The 23,939-nt window shown below is 42.0% G+C and overlaps 1 protein-coding gene across 4 annotated transcripts in view; it reads right to left on the reverse strand.

Moving 5' to 3' along the window:
• PPM1H (protein phosphatase, Mg2+/Mn2+ dependent 1H) overlaps positions 1-23,939 on the reverse strand; it is a 264,421-nt gene that overhangs the window by 125,791 nt on the left and 114,691 nt on the right. For all 4 annotated transcript variants that reach the window (XM_067697206.1, XM_067697207.1, XM_067697208.1 and 1 more), the window contains exons 3-4: positions 17,034-17,378; positions 7,860-7,972 (exon numbers count right to left, since the gene is read on the reverse strand). In XM_067697206.1, coding sequence (XP_067553307.1) covers positions 7,860-7,972; positions 17,034-17,378 — 458 coding nt within the window. The remainder of the gene's footprint in view (positions 1-7,859; positions 7,973-17,033; positions 17,379-23,939) is intronic.

Below are 23,939 nucleotides of genomic sequence, written 5' to 3' on the forward strand. Positions count from 1 at the left end.
GAAATGAAGACAGCCTAAGAGACCTCTGGGACAACATTAACAACATTTGCATTATAGGTGTCCCAAAAGGAGAAGAGAGAAAGGACCAGAGAAAATATTTAAAGAGATTATAGTCTAAAACTTCCCTAACCTGGGAAAGGAAATAGCCACCCAAGTCCAGGAAGTGCAGAGACTCCCAGGCAGGATAAACCCAAGGAGAAACACACCAAAACACACAGTAATCAAACTGACAAAAATTAAAGACAATGAAAAATTATTGAAAGCAACAAGGGAAAAACGACAAATAACACACAAGTGAACTCCCAGAAGGTTAACAGCTGATTTCTCACCAGAAACTCTACATGCCAGAAGGGAGTGGCATGACATATTTAAAGTGATGAAAGGGAAGAACCTACAACCAAGATTACTCTACCTGGCAAGGATCACATTCAGATTCGATGGAGAAATCAGAAGTTTACAGACAAGCAAAAGCTAAGAGAATTCAGCACCACCAAACCAGCTCTACAATAAATGCTAAAGGAACTTCTCTAAGTGGGAAACACAAGAGGAGAAAAAGATCTACAAAAACAAACCCATAACAATTAAGAAAATGGTAATAGGAACATACATATCGATAATTACCTTAAACATGAATGGATTAAATGCTCCAACCAAAGGACAATGGCTCACCGAATACATACAGAAACACCACCAATATATGTGGTGTCTACAAGAGACCCAAATCAGACCTAGGGACACATACAGACTGAAAGTGAGAGGATGGAAAAAGATATTCCATGCAAATGGAAATCAAAAGAAAGCTGGAGTAGCAATACTCATATCAGATAAAATAGACTTTAAAATAAAGAATGTTACAAGAGACAAGGAAGGACACTACATAATGTTCAAGGGATCAATCCAAGAAGAAGATATAACAATTATAAATATATATGCACCCAATATAGGAGCACCTCAATACATAAGGCAACTGCTAACAGCTATAAAGGAGAAAATCAACAGTAACACAATAATAGTGGGGGACTTTAACACCTCCCTTACACCAATGGACAGATCATCAAAACAGAAAATTAATAAGGAAACACAAGCTTTAAATGACACAACAGACCAGAAAGATTTAATTGATATTTATAGGACATTCCATCCAAAAACAGCAGATTACATTTTCTTCTCAAGTGTGCACGGAACATTCTCCAGGATAGATCACATCTTGGGTCACAAATCACGCCTCAGTAAATTTAAGAAAACTGAAATCATATCAAGTATCTTTTCTGACCGCAATGCAATGAGATTAGAAATCAATTACAGGGAAAAAAATGCAAAACACACAAACACATGGAGGCTAAACAATACATTACTAAATAACCAAGAGATCACTGAAGAAATCAAAGAGGAAATCAAAAAATACCTAGAGACAAATGACAATGAAAACACAATGATCCAAAACCTATGGGATGCAGCAAAAGCAGTTCTAAGAGGGAAGTTTATAGCAATACAATGCTACCTCAAGAAACAAGAAAACTCTCAAATAAACAATCTAACCTTACACCTAAAGGAACTAGAGAAAGAAGAACAAACAAAACCCAAAGTTAGCAGAAGGAAAGAAATCATAAAGATCAGAGCAGAAATAAATAAAATAGAAACAAAGAAAACAATAGCAAAGATCAATAAAACTAAAAGCTGGTTCTTTGAGAAGATAAACAAAATTGATAAACCATTACCTAGACTCATCAACAGAAGGAGGGAGAGGACTCAAATCAATAAAATTAGAAATGAAAATGGAGAACTTACAACAGACACCACAGAAATACAAAGCGTCCTAAGAGACTACTACAAGCAACTCTATGCCAATAAAATGGACAACCTGGAAGAAATGGAGAAATTCTTAGAAAAGTATAACCTTCCAAGAGTGAACCAGGAAGAAAGAGAAAATATGAACAGATCAATCACAAGTAATGAAACTGAAACTGTTATTAAAAATATTCCAACAAACAAAAGGCCAGGACCAGATAGCTTCACAGGTGAATTCTATAAAACATTTAGAGAGGAGCTAACACACATCTTCTCAAACTCTTCCAAAAAACTGCAGAGGAAGGAACACTCCCAAACTCATTCTATGAGGCCACCATCACCCTGATAGCAAAACCTGATAAAGATACTACAAAAAAAGAAAATTACAGACCAATATCACTGATGAACATAGATGCAAAAATCCTCAACAAAATACTAGCCAACAGAATCCAACAACACATTAAAAGGATCATACACCATGATCAAGTGGGATTTATCCCAGGGATGCAAGGATTCTTCAATATACACAAATCAATCAATGTGATACACCATATTAACAAATTGAAGAATAAAAACTATACGATCATCTGAATAGATGCAGAAAAAGCTTTTGACAAAATTCAACACCAATTTACGATAAAAACTCTCCAGAAAGTGGGCACAGAGGGAACCTACCTCAACATAATAAAAGCTATATACGACAAACCCACAGCAAATATCATACTCAATGGTGAAAAACTGAAAGCATTTCCTCTAAGATCAGGAACAAGACAAAGATGTCCATTCTCGCCACTCTCATTCAACATAGTTTTGGAAGTCCTAGCCACAGTAGTCAAGAGAAGAAAAAGGAACACAAATTGGAAAAGAAGAAGTAAAACTGTGACTGTTTGCAGATGGCATGATACTATACATAGATAATCCTAAGATGCCACCAGAAATCTACTAGAGCTAATCAATGAATTTGGTAAAGTAGCAGGATACAAAATTAATGCACAGAAATCTCTTGCATTCCTATACAGTGATGATGAAAAATCTGAAAGAGAAATTAAGGAAACAACCCCATTTACCACTGCAACAAAAAGAATAAAATACCTAGGAATAAACCTACCTAGGGAGACAAAAGACCTGTATGTAGAAAACTGTAAGACACTGATGAAAGAAATTAAAGATGATACAAACAGATGGAGAGATATATCATGCTCTTGGATTGGAAGAATCAATACTGTGAAAATGACTATATCACCCAAAGCAATCTAAAGATTCAATGCAATCCCTATCAAATTACCAGTGGCCTTTTTTACAGAACTAGAAGAAAAAAATCTTAAAATTTGTATGGAGACACAAAAGACCCCGAATAGCCAAAGCAGTCTTGAGGGAAAAACACGGAGCTGTAGGAATCAGACTCCCTGACTTCAGACTATACTACAAAGCTACAGTAATCAAGATAATGTGGTACTGGCACAAAAACAGAAATACAGATCAATGGAATAGGATAGAAAGCCCAGAGGTAAGCCCACACACCTATGGTCAACTAATCTATGACAAAGGAGGCGAGGATATACAATGAAGAAAGGATAGTCTCTTCAATAAGTGGTGCTGGGAAAACTGGACAGCTACATGCAAAAGAATGCAATTAGAACACTCCCTAACACCATACATAAAAATAAGCTCAAAATGGATTAGAGACCTAAATGTAAGACTGGACACTATAAAACTCTTAGAGGAAAACAAAGGAAGAACACTCTTTGACATAAATCACAGCAAGATCTTTTTTGGTCCACCTCCTAGAGTAATGGAAATGAAAACAAAAATAAACAAATGGGACCTAATGAAACTTAAAAGCTTTTGCAAAGCAAAGGAAACTACAAACAAGACGAAAAGACAACCCTCAGATGGGAGAAAATATTTGCAAACGAATCAACGGACAAAGAATTAATTTCCAAAATATATAAACAGTGCATGCAGCTCAACATTAAGAAAACAAACAACCAAATCCAAAAATGGGCAGAAGACCTAAATAGACATCTCTCCAACGAAGACATACAGATGGCCAAGAAGCACGTGAAAAGCTGCTCAACATCACTCATTATTAGAGAAATGCAAATCAAAACTACAATGAGGTAGCACCTCACACCAGTTAGAATGGGCACCATCAGAAAATCTACAAACAACAAATGCTGGAGAAGGTGTGGAGAAAAGGGAACCCTCTTGCACTGTTGGTGGGAATGTAAATTGATACAGCCACTACAGAGAACAGTATGGAGGTTCCTTAAAAAAACTAAAAACAGAATTACCATATGACCCAGCAATCCCACTACTAGACATATACCCAGAGAAAACCATAATTCAAAATGATACATGCACCCCAATGTTCATTGCTGCACTATTTATATTAGCCAGGTCATGCAAGCAACCTAAATGCCCATCGACAGATGAATGGATAAAGAAGATGTGGTACATATATACAAAGGAATATTACTCAGCCATAGAAAGGAATGAAATTGGGTCAGTTGTAGAGATGTGGGTGCATCTAGAGACTGTCATACAGAGTGAAGTAAGTTAGAAAGAGAAAAACAAGTATTGTATATTAACGCATATATGTGGAACCTAGAAAAATGGTACAGATGAACTGGTTTGCAGGGCAGAAATAGAGACACAGATGCAGAGGACAAACGTATGGACACCAAGTGGGGGGAAGTGGCGGGGGGTGGGGGGGGATGAATTGGGAGATTGGGATTGACATATATACACTGATATGTATAAAATGGATAACTAATAAGAGCCTGCTGTATAAAACAATAAAAATTTAAAAACAAACAAAACCAGTTCCTGACCACAAGTAGTTTCCAAATCAAACCAGTGCAAAGGTTCTTTTTTCCTAAGTGTAAATAATTATGGGGTAGTGATCCTATGACAAAGATTTGCTTCACTCTCAAAACTGTCAAGATTTAAAGCAAACAGATGGGCAGCCAATATCTGAGAGTAAAGAAGAAAAATTAGCAATTAATCAGGGCTCTGTTGTCAGAATTCTCTGTTGGCTTGACCATTTGTTTAAACTGAGCCCTTGGATTCACGACTACTTGTCCATAAGTCATAATGGACCTACATTTACGTAGGTCTGATAAAAAGTCACTTAGCTGCTGTTTCTTGGGAAGAACTGAATATATTTGTAAACACAAACACCTATGTTATTAGTATATAAACCAGGCAGTGATCCTACATAAGGTGATACCAAATATGTATTGTTTATACAAGAGCTGAAAATACACTAACTAATAAGCGTCCTACAAGTTTTTTGGACAGTGCACACAATACAAACTCATATTGCTCTTACGTTTCTACATAACATATGACCCATAAGTGAACAGCAAACCCAACCCGTCAGCCGCAAAACCCCAAATTCATATCTGGATACTGGGGCCAGAATACTACAAATGTAATTAAGCTGATTAGGTTCTAGAGATGCTGTTTTCTCATAAAATAATTTGTGTAGTTGGTGGGGAGGGGGGGGTGTGCTTTACAGCTTTAATAAGGACAAAAGCACCTGTTAAGCTTTTCAAATTAGGAATAGCATGTAAAACATCATACTTCTGTGGACACTTAGAAACACAGGAACTTCAGTTACTTGACAATTTCAAAAACTGACTCTAAGAAAGATAAAATAACCAAAAGACCAACCTTTAGAGCACCACTTTACTTTCCCAAAGTGTCACACCTCATAGTGACAATCTTTAGAATGCCAGAATGTTTAGAAATTAATACTTAGTCCAATATCACCATTTTTATAGATGAGGAAATCAAGATCTGGCCTAGACACTGGCACTTAAAAGGGGGTGGGGTGGGACGCAAGGTCCTGAACAGGGCACTGAGCTTCTGGGAAGTAGGGCTGAAGCCCTGGCTGGCTGGGGAGGCAGCTCTGTCAGGGAGCTCAGAGCTTTGAAGGAAACTGTGCTCAAAAACGCGGACAGGGTGTTGGGGAGGAGCTGCTTCTCTGAAAGGCATAATCCAACATAAAGATATTCTGGGCATGGAAGTTGGGTTACCTTCCGAGCCTGGAGTTCTCTGGTGAAAGATGCTTCCCTGGGACGAGGGGCGGGAACAAAGCACTCGGTCACCACCTTCATCACTGGAAGGGCCAGGGAAGCAAACTCTTTTCGAAAAACACGGAACCAGACATCAAGACTAAAGGTGAATATGAGTGCAAAAGCTGTATCATCGATTCGGTTTTACACAGAACAGAAAGGAATCATCCCCTGACTTGCACATCTGTCTCCAGCAAACTCAAGATCCAGAAGTGAACAAGGGCTCAGAGGCCGGCTCCTCAGTGTGTACCTTACAAGGCCCCGGGAGATGACGATTCCTATTTTCAAGATGCTCCAACCCTGGGGAGGGCACAAGGGGCAGCAGATGTGCTGGTGATTTTCCGCTTGCCCCCCACCCTGGAGATGCAATCTTGGCCTGTGTCTGTGCCCTGGCTGACCAACCTCTCTGACCCTCATTCCAGCCAGGCTCATCCAATGGGAGGCCCCGGTAGGAGAAAGCGGGATAGGAAGAAGGAGAAGTCGGAGTATTTCCTCCCATTCTCTCCTGTGGCCCCTGCCTAGGGGCCCTCATCTGTGGGCCCCCCCTCTCCTGGGCTTAGCTGTAGCATTTCCTCCCTGGACCCTGCAGGCCTAGGGGGCTTCAATGCCCTCCTGGTCTCAATGCTCCTAGCCGGTCCCCTTTCACTCCTTCATTCAGTTGATACATGTGAGTTGGAGTCTGTCTCCTGCCAGGACCACTAGGGAATAGAAGCCATGAAATAAACATGGCATCTTATACTCACTTCCACTTACTTGGAAAAATTTTATATTGAAACTGAGACAGCAGAACAGAAATCCACATAAACCTTAAAAATAAACAGACCTTCCAAAATCTTCAAACTCCAAATACTGCTGCGTTGGCAGGTCACAGTCCTTTGGTCTCCAGAATCTTTAGTGGCAAGACAGGGAGAGGATGCTTAACTAGGTTGACTGGAAACTCCCTCAGGCTCTCCTGCTCTCTGGAATTCACTGATTGCCTGAGGGAGTCAGGGAAGGGGAGGGTCCGACCTCAGGGGAGGGCTAGACCAAGCAGAGATGTTGAGAAGAGGCACGTGACCCAGAGGAAGAAGCTGGAGGAATGACAGCATCTTTAGACCACAGCCCGTGTAGGGAAATCACTCATCCTCTGAGGACATCACGATTAGAGTCCAGTACTTTGACTGCTTTCAGAATAGAGTCGGCCTTTGGCAAAAAGTCCTGCTAGAAGGCCAACATATTTTGTTACTCAAGGGGTGGAGAAATGTATAATCCATATTACAACACTTTTCACAAAGTCTGTGAAAATTAATTTAATATCGACTAAATAACAGATGTGGCCATACCTAAAGTGAGCACGTATCAGTCATTTAAAAGAAGATTAAAACACAAGTCTATCTGATTTCTGGTAATACTGGATAAAGTAAGGGTTAACCACCATCTCTTGCCCCAAATTCCTCTCAGTTGAACCCAGAAGAGAGGAAAATGCAGGCTGTAGGGGCACATGCATAAAAGGAGACACTCCTGGGCTTCTGGGAGGAGACACAGGGCAAAGTTACCGAGTAGAAAACGAACTAGCTGGGGAGTCCTCCCCAGGTCCCTCCAAACACCCATTTCATTCAAATCCCTTTCCTCCCTCCTCGTCTCTCTCAAATATTATGTCCCTGCTAATAAGCTTTCATCGAAAATCAGGTTCTGAAGTCAAAAAAAATTTGGACACTACTGGTTTAGGTTAAACACAAGTATATATATATATATATATATATATATATATATATATATACGTGAACTGCTGCTACAGACAAGTAAGGAGAAGACCACCCATATCCTTTAATACCTTCCTGATGAGTCTTCTTAAATGCACTCTTATCCAGATATAGAAGGCTTATCTTTCTCAATATCTAATCCCAAGCAGGATTATTTTATTTCTAAGCATTTAACTTTTTAAAAAAGATTAAAAAATTAAAGGAAGGCACTGAACTTTAGGAAGAACCAGAGGGCTAATCTGCTTACCTGCTGTCCCCAGCATTTGCTACATACAGCTTCCCCAAAAGGCAAATCACGATGAGGGCTGTGCAACCACCAGATATACTGTATGAACTCCTCTCTCGTTCGATTTGTAGGTCCTGGAGAAGAAGACAAAGTTAGTACTGGACTGTACAGGAACAAAGACTGTCTTAGCCTTGCTCCCTCGACACAGCCCTAAGATCTGAGTACGACTCGAAGAAGGGACAAGAAAATCTTTAGTACTGGCTTTCTATCAACTGACAAGCATTTCTGGAGAGGACACTGGCATAAAACGGTCGCCTACCAGACCATGTGCGGACCAGAGACAGGAAACAAGGGAAGGCAAACAGATCTAATCAGACAAAAATGAGAAGAATTAAACCAATTGTATTTAATACATATCATGGCTTACGGAAAATTCAGTCTTTGTATGGACAGCCTGAGCTGCTGTGTAAAACAGATGAGAGGCTAATAATGTCGAGTGCTTGGACCTGATCAATGTTTTTAACCCCAAAGTCTCCAGTAAATAAATTCCTTTACAGCTAGACGAGACAGGTGACTTGAAGGACTGTGTCCTCAATTCAACTTGGCAGGAGTCCACCCCCGTCTTACTGATCAAAGATAGAAGCTTCTGAACTCTGAACTAACGTCCTCTTCCCAAGGCCACTAATTCACAAGAGGGACACACACGCATAGTATCAGCCAGCCGTCAGTGAGCACTTCCTCTGTGTCAGGCAGTGCGAGAAGCACTTTACGTATAGAATCGCATCTCATCCTCACAACTGTAACATTCACCTCACTGTTCAGATGCAGACAAGTGGGGAACTTGCCCATATTTACCCTGCTGGAGTCTGGATTCCAATCGGGGTCTCCTCCTCTAAAGCCTAGTATCTATTACCTGCCACCTAATGAGGTCTCCCCAAGGAAATTAAAAATAGAACCACATTCCTGTGGACAGAGATGCATCATCCTCCAGACAGATGTCTGTGTGAAACGCTGTGTCAGTGACAGAAGCCAGGGTTCCTTGACCTCAGACAAATGAGAGTCGTTAGGAAAATAAACCGAATGCTGGCCAAAATAATGGCAAATGTTCTCATCGCCATCTATTGTTGGGGCCAAGGAAGAAAGGACAAGGGTGGGGTACAGAAGAGCAGGAAACGGTGCTCTGGCTGATTCTGAGGCTGCTGTCGGCTGACCCAGGGCCCGTTTGTGATGCTTAGAAACCCACAGAATTAGAACTCAGCTGCTTCAGCCAGCCTCCTGATGGGAAGCGGAGATAATTCAGTAATCCAGCATTTATCGGCAGCTGCCGTGCTCCAGAGGCCAGAGGCGGTAACACAAAGTCAGAGAAATCACCAAGGAGAAGCTGGAAACAGGAGAAGAGCCCGAGCTTTGAAAACAAATTAAGAACACAGTATTGGTCAAAATGTAAGGAGGGGAAAAGTACGAAGACAAGACCTGGGAGAAACTAACATACTGGGAATGAACTGAGTAAAGGTTAAGGGCCGGTGGAGGCGGGGGGGGCGGGGGGGGAAGCTGAGGAACCATCGGGAGGGGTAAGAATGAGTGTACTATATGGGACGTGATGGTTTAGAAGCAGGTGAAGAAGAATTCCAAAAAGGGGTTGAGTGAATGACAACATCAAGTGCTGCAGACAGGTCAAGCACGAGGACCACCCCCAAAGACCACACTGAATTTTAAAAATTTATGTACAATCTCTGTATAAATTAGCTTAAAGGGGCTGTCATGAGGATTAAATTAGACGGCGTAGATGAGGGGCTTCGGAGACCAGCTAGCTTCTCCCCACAGCCTGGATCCCATGACTGAGAGCAGAGACCTTTCTCGCTCAGTGCTAGATCCTCAACACCCATGTTGGGCCAAGTAAAACGTAATTTAATAAATATCTATTCAATGGGCAAATAAAGAAATACATGATAAAACGCCTGGGTTTCCAATTATCTCCCCACCATTTTACCTCTGCCTTAACACGAGACATGTGTCCCACCATTCATAAGTGAAAAGCTTACCACATGCATAAACACTCACTGAGATAATAATTAAGCAGGAACCCAGGCTTCTAATAACACGCAGTCAATTGACAGGAATGAATGAATGGTTCTTAGAACCCAAGTAGGGATGGCAGGAGGCTGGAGGGTGACACGGGAGGAGGGACACACGTCAGCAGGGAAAGACCGTCACAAGAAAATGAAAGACGGGAAAGAAAACATCAAGACGTCAGAAGTTCTGTCTGTTGAACCTCCAAACAGTGCATCAAAACAGAACCAACAACCCTATTCACAAAGGAGTTTGCGGGTAGGTTTATGCAATTTTTTTGCATTTAAATAAATAAAATAAAGTTGATATTATGATAGATATATATTTCATCAAATTAATATAGAAACTGGTATATAAAGCCCACACTCCATACTAACATGTTTAATACACTGGAAAGAACTGCTCTAGCTACAGAAACTATCCTTTCACATCCAGAATCACTATTTGTTTGAATACCTAAAGTCTGAATGAAAGGCAGTTTTGAGTAAAAATCCTTTAAGCACCCAACTGCTTACGGACTGGAGTGTGAATGATGCTTGACAGACTTAAACCATTGGTGCGATCCAAAAAGTAGAGTCCACGTGAAAGAGCCGCCCACGTCAAAGAATTCCTCTGGGACTCAGACAAACAAGTTTATTCTGCATTGTAGGTGTCTTACTTATCATGGTTTACATCACCAGAAAATGATTATAAAATTATTTCATCTTTTAAAAAAATATCAAGATAGAGCGTTTGACACTAAGATTTTTCTGCTACAGCAGAGTTCACATTTGCCTTTCATTTAGGGGGAAACATTCCAGTTAGCCTGCCCATTGAATGCCTTGTTATGACATTAATAGCGTGAGTCAGTATTTTTTTCTAATTGATTTCATCATTTCTTTCATCTTTTCCTACCTTCCCTCTGCAGTTCCCCCAGCATAAGGAATGCAAATTTGGCAACATTTCCACATAAACAGTGGACCAAAGTCTAGCTATTTTTTATACAAGAAACTTCGCTAACAGACTCATGCTTTCATCACCTCCCGCCTCTGCGTGCTAATAGACATATGCGTGTGCGCTCAGACGCACACTTTAATTACATGTGTGCTCTCTGGGATCACGGTGAAAGGATTTGAAAGATGTGTTTCCACAGACTTCATCCGCCCTGTAGGATTCACTGACATGAAAATACGCTCTTTTATTTCTTCTTCTAAAACTGGGTGTAACTAGAACATATTCTAAAAATAATTGCTTCCCCCTCCCCTCCCTAGAAGACAAAATAGCACATTTTTTTTCCTACACCACCTACTCCTCTTTAAAAGATGCTTCACAAAATCTTAGTACTAAAAGGAACATTAAAGGACCATCTGGGTGGTCCTTCTACTACCAGATCAAACATGATAAATGAAGTCAATAAAGATATATTTACTGTTGAATTAACTACCTAATTTCTTCAAACTCTTAACTTTTCCAGTTAGCTTAAGCTTCTCACACTCTACATTTAAAAAAAAAATTTAAAAATGTATCCCTCAAGAAGTTTGGGTACTTTTTTCAAAAGATTAAGGAAATCATGAAAAACTGCCCACCGCTTGCGCTAAACAAAGACCGATTTGGAATATCTCCCCCATTTTAGCTGCCATGAACCTCAAGACATAAGTCTAGAATAAATTACCAGCAAAACACATGCACATACTATCATTCCTTTTCCAGTATGATCTAAAAGGATCAACTTAAGTGACTCAGAAGATTCCATTAACAAGATAATTGATTTATCTGTTCAATCAAGAGTCCCTCTCAAGGCTGCTTTCTACCTAGCAGGACTGATTTATCCTGTGTTGCATCTGTCTAAATATTACATTTAAGCAAGGATTATCTCTAAATCAAAGAATGGATCCAATTTTTAAGACTTGGGATTGTATTTTGCTCCTTTTTGTTGCAAGGAAGAATGAGAGCAGTGAAGGGAAAAAAGAATGTGTGTGAAAGGAGACTAATTCAGCAGGAAAGAATTGCAAGAAAGAAAATATATTTTTCGGGACCACTGTAATTTGGTTCTAAAGTCCCACAGATGATGCAGCTCCAGGATCATTGTTTGTTTCCTACCAATTTCAGGTCGCAAAAGGAAAGCAATATCAAACACCAGAAGGCAGCGAGTGTTGGGTGGTTTCAATAGGACCTGGCACCTCCCCCTAGCTGGGTTAAAACATGGTTATGAGCACACTGCTAATAGCGTCAGTCACAAATAATAAAGATTCTGCATGGTTTTAGTATCTGGGCCTGATTTCGGTTTATTCTGAGAAGCCAATCTGTCAGCCAGGCAATGGGGAAGGGACAAACCAGCACTGCCTAATATCGCCACCTGCTGGCTGTTGGTGGAATCACATGCTCATTCCTTCTCGGAAGAACTTCCTGTTCTACTAAAAACAAAGACAAAACAAAAACAAAAAGCCTCTAGCTTAAATACAGACAGACCAACAGGTCCACTTACCATTACTATTCTAATTCTCAAAACCATTAAAATTTATAAACTATAAATTAGCTTTGCATTCGTCCTCCTTTTTCACCATCGTGTCACCATATGGTTTTTACCGACAAAGCCAAGCTGAGTGGTATTTCCAACCATTTACTCAGTGACAGTAAGATGTATGCTAGTTTTACAAGTTAAAATGTTGCCATTTTTCTCCCTTCGTAACAATCAAACCTCCAAAACATTCTTCACTGTAGCGAGGAATCTATACCCACACTGAAAAGGAAATAGGACAGAATTTTGAGATCCTCCTGCCTGTGTCTATAACTCAATTCCTGTAGGTAAAAAAGGTCATCACTGCTGACTTGCTTCTGATTCCTAGGAGGGCAAAGGTCTCCTGCAACTATACCAACAATGGAAGTGACTTCTTACATGACTCCCCTGTTTTTGGAGGGTATGGAAGTAGGAAGGAGACTGACATCAGGACTTAGAAGACATTTATCTTCTTCGTATCTGTCATCTTGAGCCAAGCAACCACCTAAACATAATAGGTGACAAAACTTAGCTGCAGAAGTAGGCATTGTTACAAAGTGTAGTTGGGAAGCAGAAATGAAGTCAGTCAGAAAGTTCCTGAGATCCTGGTCCTCTTGGAAGCGAGGGTTCATTTTCCACGGTGGACACAGGAGGAGCTGGCCACGCAGCCTTCACTCCGAAGGGAGATCCAAGATGAGATGCAATAGGGGACCACAGGGCAGACCCACTTCTGCCAGCATGGATCAGAGGCCCGTGGTCAGAGGTCACCTCCTCACAAGCCACATACTGTGCCAGACAACCCCAGGATCAAAGAGAAGAGGAAAAACAGTGCCTTCAAAGAGGCTTACAGTATTTGATGAAACTTACCATCTCCTCTGGTCCACAGCGTTCCCCCCCCCCCACTTCTGTTAGTCTTTATTTTTCGATGGGTACCTACTTTTTCCTAGAAATAGGTACTATTTATTCTGGTCTGGTGTTTCTGAATCTTTTTATCCAATTTTCTCTTTCAGATAGATATGAACATTTCACTTAATGTCACTCAGAACATTAAAACAAATGAGATACTATCTATCGCTGTGTTCGTATAATGTGACGACAAATACCCCCAGATACAAAATCCAATGTTTTCCTTCTAGACCCCCATGGTGTCTAGAAGAATGCTGGTTATAAAATATAAGCAACTGAGGGCTTCCCTGGTGGCACAGTGGTTGAGAGTCCGCCTGCCGATGCAGGGGACACGGGTTCGTGCCCCGGTCTGGGAAGATCCCACATGCCACGGAGCGGCTGGGCCCGTGAGCCATGGCTGCTGAGTCTGTGCATCCGGAGCCTGTGCTCCGCAGCGGGAGAGGCCACAACTGTGAGAGGCCCGCGTACCGCAAAAAAAAAAAAATATATATATATATATATATATAAGTAATTGAGAAGGGCACTGGTGGGAGGTGGGGAGAGAGGAATGACCTCTGATTCTACTTTGCTGAACTGTCATAAATAAGGCAAAACCCCAAACGAAAGGCAAGCTTTGCCTTTAAAGATATTATGTTACATTCTGAATCTCAGGAGGGATAGCTGCAAATATGTCATCAGTGTGGCAAATTTGAGGCTTAGATGCTAGGCATGGGGAATTTTTAGGGATTGAAAGTGCAGGAGAAAGCAAGAGAGCCACAAAGCTGAAATGACTGAATCTTATTCAATATTGAGTTTTCCTATTACAGGGGATCAGAATGGCATAAAACCTGCAATACCTAAAGAACACCTAGAAAGTTAGAAAGTAGCTGGCTGTTGTGAGGAAAAAAATTAAGAATGGCCGGGAGATTCCAAACCTGCTCCCCTCGGAAAGGTCTAAAGGAGGAACCACCAAGGTCAGGCCAACAGAATAAGGAAATCAGCTGTGTGTTGAGCATTTCAAACCAAAGTTTACCTTTAAACGCTGACTCTCAAAACCTAATAGCGAGAAAGGGTGGAAAGAAAAAGTATTTTTTATGAGTTGACAATGGCCTTCCGTAGTATGCGGTATAATTTCTCTGTTGTAAGTTCTGAAGCTCAACCCAAGCTATTTAATGGCCAAGTCAGGCACTTTTCTGTGACGCTGGAGTAGATTTTTCCTGAAGTCCCTGATGAAGCAAAGAAAAAAACTAGAGCATCTCTATAATTAGGGTAAACATATGACATCATCCAGACAGGGACACTTTTGAGAGTAAAAGGGGACAGTATTAATAACTATTCTGGGCCAACAGGCATCAGCTGGCTCAGTCCCCAGCCGTGCAGGAGGCAGGGCCACACTGCCAAGAACCAGGAGAACCAAGGAATGATGAGTATTCTCCCTTAAAAAGTCCAAGCACATGGTGCAAAGCCCAGGTAGCAGGCATGCTGGGGGCTAGACAGACAATCTGGGAAAAACGTTAAGTGTGAAGAAGAAGCTATAGGGTGGGGTGGATTAGAAAACAACAGAATGGCTTAAGGCCCAAAATCCATATTACGGCACAGCAAGTCATCCACAGGCTGGTTACAGATGGCCTCTCCAAGTCCCCTTACAGCATCCCTGCACTTGGAATCTGCATCTAACCATGGTGGACGTCAGCTCGCTGCCTTCGGCCCATCTGGGTTCTCTCCGTGATGTGGGTCTTCACACAAACGGCTGTCTCTGCCCAGAGCACTCTCCCAGCTCCCACGTTCTGTCTGCTTTCTCCCTACTCTCTGACAGCACTGCTTCTCCAGGGAACCCTACTTCATCTCTTTATCAGATTCCTACCTACTCTGCATTTCTTCTCTCGAGGCCCTTCCCATTTATAGTTTATCTGTTTAATATCTGTCTTTGCCTAATTTCTTCCATGCTTTTTTCCCAGCTAGCCCTGGCTTAGAGTTAGTTCTCAACCAATATTTATGGATTGAATGAATTACACAGGAAAGCGATGTGATCTTTTCGCTGGCAACCAAGTGTCCAAGAAAGATTTCTGGTAATGAATCAGCTAGTGAAAAGTTATTAAAAATTTAAAAAACAAGAATGGGGCTCTTTACTAAGTATGTTTCTCAATGAGCCTCTCAAGTACAGTAGGTGCTAGGAAACCTGCACCATTAATGGGCAGAAACAGTCTGAGATCGCTGTGGAGGCTTGACTCAATGTGACATTGGCCTCTAGTGGATGAAGTGGAGAATACAGCAGTGCGAAGTAAAAGATACCTCATAGTACTAGCAATTACCGAAGGAAATAAAAAAGCCAAAATTTCTTCTGCTTTTTTCACTTCTATCATGTAAACTGACTTCTTCTCCCGTTAGGGGGAAGGTCCACTGTCAAACTGTCACCTCAATTCAATATTTAGCTTTCTGAGCATCCGTGTTTAGAAACAGCTATTCACATCAGAGCCTCCATGACAGAGGGAGATTTTTATACCAAGCCCAAGGAGGAGTCCATTTTTCTAACCTTGATTCCTTTTTTTCCTAAATAATCTTTTCTTGCCTCCTGGTGTTTTTCTTGGGATTGAAGGCTACCAGATACTCCTGACATGGAGGTGCATTTTAAACCACCTGCTACTCAAAAGGGTAAATATGTGACAAGGAGAGAAACGTTGGAACCGAAGAAGAAATGAGCTAAAGTGAGGAGAGACTGCAAATTAGAGGCATGAGTATATGAACAATTCTCTGCCTTGTAAACAAATCAGATGATGCTCTTTAATATTATTTACTTTTCTCCTCTCATTAGCACTCAACCTGACATCGTGAGATCCTGGAATGTGCACGGGGTGTACATTCAATTCTGCAGAGATGCTTCTAGCTGCTCCTGCTCTACCTAAGAGCTTGTCATCACTTTTTAATCTCTAGGTTATAAGGACACTACTGCCCACTCACCTTACTCTAGTCCTTATAACATCTCTACATATCTCCTACTGTATCTGCATACAGGATGCTGCTCAGGAGAGAAAATCTTTGGAACCCAAATAGTTGCCTCAGTATAAGTGAGCTCAAGGGGGTGGCACAGAAGAGACCTTCTATGTGCATTCTCACCGGGCAGAGGGACAAGCAGGGGACACCGGGAGGGCAGCTTAGTGTGTTCTCAGGAGGGAGGCTGAATCCCCTGATCAGATATATTCAAATTTAAATGTACAAACAAATCCACGTTCCCAAGTAAAACAAAGAATTCTTGGATACTGGCTCCCACTTGCTTTAAGCAGTGGGAACCACACTGCCAATCATGGGAAAACAGCTGTTCTCAGATTAGATCTGTACAGCAAGCGTACTTCTGAACACTTTACTAAAAGCTCCATTTCCCCAAACACCTGGAATTCGTGTACATACGTGTAAAACAGATGGCAACCGAGCTCACAGTTTCAATTAAGTTCAATCCTACCAGCTGGCATCCCTAAGAGTTGGCAGAAAGAGAAGCAATACGCGTCCATTTAATAAGCCTATCACCTCACTCACTATCCCGCTTCCATCTTCTTTTACACCTTTGCCGGCACGGGAGGCTAGAACTCTCTTGCTGCCCACTTGTTTTGAGAATGGAAGCCCTGCTGTAAAAGGAGCAGACGGAGGGGACAATGCAGCAAGTGGACAGGTCAGAGACATGCCCTTCCAGGGAACTTTCTAAGAAACAAGTATGTGGCTTAAGCGACCACCCGGGCCCCTGCTGCCCTAGAGTCTTCAGTGATACCTACCATTTCCTTGAATGCGCTTTCAAGAGCCCCGATGACGAGGCACTCGTGCGGGATCTTCTTCTCGGTGAAGAAGCGCGTGGGCGGGGTGCTGGGGGAGCCGGGGGCGCCCACCCCTCCGCGGAGCGAGGCCGCGCGGGTCAGAGTCCGGCTGTTCGCGGGTGTGTGGTCGGGCTCCTCGCCCAGGCAGGTGGGCGGCAGCACGGCCGAGTTCTTCAGGATCTCCACGATGTCCTGCAGCTGCTCCGTGACGTGGTGCTGCAGCAGGCGGGATGCCACCACAGCAGCCCCGGACCCCGCGTGACCGTCAAACAGCGACCAGTAGTGGCAGGAAACGCCTTCTGATTCCTGCGGGAGGAGGGCGACAAGGAAGAGTGAGAAACGCAGTGGCCACTGCCCCAGGGTGAGGGCGTGACACCTCCAGGGGTCAGCGCATCCATCTGGTTGTCTGTCTGCAAACAACGGGGTCAAAACCGAGCAAAACACTTAGGGAAGGGTCCCCAGAGTCATCGCTGATGTTACCACCACCCCAGGGAGAAAGTGGTCCCTGCCTGTCCACCCAGGGCAGGAGTCCAAGTCACCACCCCCTCAGTTGGGGTGAGATCTACTTTAATTTGATGTGCAGAAGTGAGAGGTAAAACTCCATGCAAACAGGTAGGTCTTTACAGTTTTAACAGCTAACCCCTCACCTCCCTTCTGCTGCAACCCCCAAGCAGGTTTGACCTGGAGTCTCTGGAAGAAGTTAGGTCTTTTTTTACAGATTCTTCAAGGGGAGATAAATAGACCCATTTTCACCTCATAGGGCTTTTATACTCTCAGATAATTGCCCCATCTGCTTATGTCTACATCCTGAATTTGTGGAACATGTTTTTCCCTTGAACACCCAGTCTAGTCCACCCTTCACAAGATGCAGTCAATTCAAATCTCCTCTTCATGTTTCCTACTCCCCTCAGTTTTCCAGCTGTCACTCAGCATCTTGGCTTCCTCTTCCTACCCTAAAGCTACGTGCAGCCCATGTTCCCTCATCTACCACAGATCCTGTACCTGCTGGTTGATTCTGAGACTATTTCAAGATGAACACTTTTAAAAACCATGTTTGAATCACATATGCCTAAGATGTTAGTAGCTATAGGGGGGAAAAAAGCAGCTCAATTATGGTGTAGCTAGAGGGATAAGATATTAAATACTGAGATTAAATAGGTAAGGTGCATATAACATCCACTACTGACAACTAGGCTTATCTAGCCTGCAGCAATAAATGTTGAATTCTTTTTTTTTAGTTGAAGCCATTATATAAAGTTCTTTTGGTCTATCTTACTTTTTTAATTGAAAGTATTTGACCTATAACATTGTATAAATTTAAGGTGTACAACATGCTTATTTGATACATTTATATATTGTGATATAGTTGTCATCATAGCAATAGCTAGCATCTCTATAATTGTGGTTTTTTGTGGTTAGAATAATTAAGATCTAATCTCCTATCAAGTTTGATTATTATAATACAATATTGTTGTCTATGTTATGTTCACTGTACTGTGCATTATATCTCTAGGACTTTTTTACTACTCCTTGCAAGTTTGTCCTTTTACCCAACATTTCTCCTTATCGCCCCCACCCTCCAGTCCCTGGTAACCACCATTTTGGTCCATCTTAGAATGATGCTGGAAGATACTGTGTACTTAGGGTGACATATGCCATTACTCTATTTATGCCCTTTAAAACTCTGTTTTTACTCGATTCTGTGCTAGATGCTTAGAGATAAAATAGTCTTTTTTTTGTTTTTTGTCAACAAATATTTACTGAGCACTCTTTCTGTGACAGGCACAAAAGTAGGCAGTGGGGATGAAAGACTAGATGAAAGATACAGAGACAGGGTCTGATTTTAAGAATCCAGTGGAGGAGACAGACACTGATCAAATAATCACACAAGTACATGTAAGATCATAATTCTGGTGAGGGGACAAAGTGCTGTGAGGCCAGCCTGCAAAGGGGCATATTGGAGGCTTCCTGAGCACATGAGGACCAGGCTGAGGACCACTGGAAATTCACAAGATAAAGAGGGGAAAGGAGGGAACACCAGGCAGCAGCAACAGCAGGTGCAAAGGCTCCGTGGTAGAAGGTGTGTGATGGTCAAGAGGAGACTGGACCATGGCCATGTGGCTGAATAGGGGACAGAGGCAGGAAAGGAGGGAGATGACATGAGACTGGAGAAGGAGGTAGTAGTTGGACCACTCAGTCCTTCCAAGACTTATGAAGGATCTTGGCTTTAGCTTAAGAGTAACAGAAAGCCATGGATTGAAGTAGGAGTTAGAAAATAGATTTGCATTTTTAAAAGATTTGTATTTTTAAATCATTTTTATTTGTATTTTTAAAAGATCATTCAAGCTAAAGGTGAGAAGATGGCGGTGGGAAGACGCAGAGTTCGCGTCACCCCACAACTGCCAGACGCTGGTGGGGAACCCCGATGCCCAACGAGATGGGAAGAACCCCCAATCGAACCGGTAGGACATGGAGGGACTGAAGGGGGAGGAGAAGTGGAGGCTGGACAAGACCGGTGCCCCTGAGGTGTGTCTGAGAGCGGGGAGGGGTTCTGGGAGCCCTCCAGTGCCTGGAGGGACCCTCAGGGGCTTGGATCAGGGTGGAGCGCACCCAGCGTTTCCCCTGCCCAACTGGCTGGGGAAGTCTGCCCAGCTCTCAGGCCAGGTCCTGTGCCCTCAGAAGTCCCCTCTGGACCGGGTTGGTCCTGGGGGCATAGCAGAGAGGCCGGGAGAGAACAGGAGAGGCAGGTGGAGGGGCCCTCTGGGACCCAAGGAGCAGGAGAGGAGCAGAGGACGTTTGCCCCACCCACTTGGGCCCAGGGAGCCTGCTGAGCTCCTAGGCTGGTCCCCTGCCTTCCAAAGCCCCCTCCAGGCCGCATAGGCCCTGGGGGCATAAGAGGGAGGCCAGGAAGACCAGGAGAGGTAGGTGGGAGGGGACCTCTGGGACCGGAGGAGCAGGAGACGAGGGCATTTGCCCCGCCCACTCAAGCCCAGGAAGCCTGCTGGGCTCCCAGGTGAGGTCCCCTGCCCTCTGAGACCAGAGGCAGGAGGCAAGCCTGGGCCCCTTCTGTTGAGGCTAAGCCCCACCCCCCACAGTTCCCAGGGCCTTTTCCAGCCTTGTGGGTCCTAAGCATAGGCCCCGCCCACCAACCAAATCTCTCCCTTGCTTAGGCCCCGCCCTCCACAGCCAAGGCCTTTTCCACCTCATTTTTTTTTTCTCCTCCTCTTTTTTACTACTGTGGTTCTGTTTTACCTTCCGGTTGTTATTTCATCTACGTTTTTATTTTTATATTTTTTCTAACATATCTGTTAGTTTCCTCATCTAATTTTATTTTTTACTTTGCTATTGTTCTCCTTTTTTTTTCTTTTTTGCCACCCTGTGCAGCTTGCGGCATCTTGGTTCATGAGCCGGGGGTTGGGCCAAAGCTCCTGCAGTGGGAGCTCTAAGTCTGAACCACTGGACTAACAGACCCCAGGGAATATTCATCGGAGTGAGGTCTCCCAGAGGTCCTCATCTCAGCACCAAGACCCAGTTCTAACCAATAGCCTACAAACTCCAGTATTGGAAGCCTCAGGCCCAACAACCAGTAAGATAGGGACACAATCCCACTCATTAAAAAACGTAAAAAAAAAAAAAAAAAAAGGGACAGCAAAAAAATATGTCACAGTTGAAGGAGCAAGGTAAAAACCTATAAGACCAAATAAATGAAGAGGAAATATGCAATCTACCTGAAAAAGAATTCAGAGTAATGATAGTAAAGATGATCCAGAATGCTGGAAATAGAATGGAGGCACGGATTGAGAAAATACAAGAAATGTTTAACAAAGATCTAGAAGAACTAAAGAAGAAACAAACAGAGATGAACCACACAATAACTGAAATGAAAAACATACTAGAAGGAATCAATAACAGAATAACTGGGGCAGAAGAACGAATAAGTGACCTGGCAGACAAAATGGTGGAAATAACTGCTGAGGAGCAGTTATAAAGGAAAAAGAATGAAAAGAATTGAAGACAACCTCAGAGACCTCTGGGACAACACTAAATGCACCAACATTCGAATTATAGGGGTCCCAGAAGAAGAAGAGAAAAAGAAAGGGTCGGAGAACCTGCTGTATAGAAAATTTTTTTTTATAGTTTTTATTTATTTATTTTTTCTGCGGTACGCGGGCCTCTCACCGCTGTGGCCTCTCCCGTCGCGGAGCACAGGCTCCAGACGCGCAGGCTCAGCGGCCATGGCTCACGGGCCCAGCTGCTCCGTGGCATGTGGGATCTTCCCGGACCGGGGCACGAACCTGTGTCCCCTGCATCGGCAGGCAGACTCTCAACCACTGCACCACCAGGGAAGCCCATGCTGTATAGAAAATTTTTAATGTAAATTTAAAAAAAAGAAAAAGAAAGGGTTTGAGAAAATATTTGAACAGATTACAGTGGAAAACTTCCCTAACATGGCAAAAGAAATAGTCACCCAAGTCCAGGGAGCACAGACAGTCCCATACAGGATAAAACACACCAAGACACATATTAATCAAACTAACAAAAATTAAGTTCAAAGAAAAAATATTAAAAGCAGCAAGGGAAAAACAAAAAGTAACATACAAAGGAATCCCCATAAGGTTATAAGCTGATTTTTCAGAAGAAACTCTGCAGGCCAGAAGGGAGTGGCAGGATATACTTAAAGTGATGAAAGAGAAAAACCTACACCCAAGATTACTCTGCCCAGCAAGGATCTCATTCAGATTCAGATTTGATGGAGAACTCAAAAGCTTTTCAGACAAGCAAAAGCTAAGAAAATTCGGCACCACCAAACCAGATTTACAATAACTGCTAAAGAAACTTCTCTAGGCAGGAAACACAAGAGAAGAAAAAGACCCACAAAAACAAACCCAAAACAATTAAGAAAATGGTAATATGAACATACATATCAATAATAACCTTGAATGTAAATGGATTAAATGCCCCAACCAAAAGACACAGACTGGCTGAATGGACAAAAAAACAAGACCCATATATATGCCGTCTACAAGAGACCCACTTCAGACCTAGGGACACATACAGACTGAAAGTGAGGGGATGGAAAAAGATATTCCATGCAAATGGAGATCAAAAGAAAGCTGGAGTAGCAATACCTGTATCAGATAAAATAGACTTTAAAATAAAGACTGTTAACAAGAGATAAGGAAGGACACTACACAGCGATCAAGGGATCAATCCAAGAAAAAGATATAACAATTATAAATGTTTATACACCTAACATAGGAGCACCTCAATACATAAGGCAAATGCTAACAACCATGAAAGGGGGAATCAACAGTAACACAGTAATAGTAGGGGACATTAATATCCCACTTACACCAATGGACAGATCATCCAAACAGAAAATAAACAAGGAAACACAAGCTTTAAATGACACAATAGACCAGACAGATTTAACTGATATTTATAGAACATTCCACCCAAAAGTGGCAGAATACACTTTCTTCTCAAGCGCACATGGAACATTCTCCAGGATGGATCACATCTTGGGTCACAAATCAAGCCTCAGAAAATTTAAGAAAATTGAAATCATATCCAGCATCTTTACTGACCACAACGCTATGAGACTGGAAAACAATTATAGGAAAAAAACTGTAAAAACCACAAATACATGGAGCCTAAACAGTGCACTACTAAATAACCAAGAGATCACTGAAGACATCAAAGAAGAAATTAAAAAATACATAGAAACAAATGACAACGAAAACTCAATGACCTAAAACCTATGGGATGCAGCAAAAGCAGTTTTAAGATGGAAGCTATAGCAATTCAATCTCACCTCAAGAAACAAGAAAAATCTCAAATAAACAATCTAACACTACACCTAAAGCAACTAGAGAAAGAGAACAAAGAAAACCCAAAGTTAGAAGGAAAGAAATCATAAAGATCAGAGAAGAAATAAATGAAATAGAAATGAAGAAAACAATAGCAAAGATCAATAATACTAAAATCTAGTTCTTTGAGAAAATAAACAAAATTGACAAACTCTTATCCAGACTCATCAAGAAAAAAAGGGAGAGGACATAAACCAATAAAATTAGAAATGAAAACGGAGAAATCACAACTGACACCACAGAAATACAAAGGATTATAAGAGACTACTACAAACAACTATATGCCAATAAAATTGACAACCACAAACAAATGGACAAATTCTTTGAAAGGTACAATTTTCCAAGACGGAACTAGGAAGAATTAGAAAATATAAACAGACCTATCACAAGTAATGAAATTGAAACGGTAAGTAAAAATCTTCCAACAAACAAAACTCCAGGACCAGATGGCTTCACAGGCGAATTCTAACAAACATTTAGAGAAGAGCTAACACCAATCCTTCTCAAACTCTTCCAAAAAACTGTAGAGGGAAGAACACTCCCAAATTCATTCTACGAAGCCACCACCACCCTGATACCAAAACCAGACAAAGATATCACAAAAAAAAGAAAATTATAGACCAATATCACTTATGAACATAGATGCCAAAATCCTGAATAAAATACTAGCAAACAGAATCCAACAACATATTAAAAGGATCATACACCATGATCAAGTCGGATTTATCCCAGGGATGCAAAGATTCTTCAATATACACAAATCAATCAATGTGATATACCATATTAACAAATTAAGGAATAAAAACCATATGATCATCTCAAGAGATGCAGAAAAAGCTTCTGACAAAATTCAACACCCACTTATGATAAAAACTCTCCAGAAAGTGGGCTTAGAGGGAACCTACCTCAACATAATAAAGGCCATATATGACAAACCCACAACAAGCATCATTCTCAATGGTGAAAAACTGAAAGCATTTACACTAAGATTAGGAAC

This window comes from Pseudorca crassidens, chromosome 11 (assembly GCF_039906515.1).
Source record: "Pseudorca crassidens isolate mPseCra1 chromosome 11, mPseCra1.hap1, whole genome shotgun sequence".
Classification (NCBI taxonomy): domain Eukaryota; kingdom Metazoa; phylum Chordata; class Mammalia; order Artiodactyla; family Delphinidae; genus Pseudorca; species Pseudorca crassidens.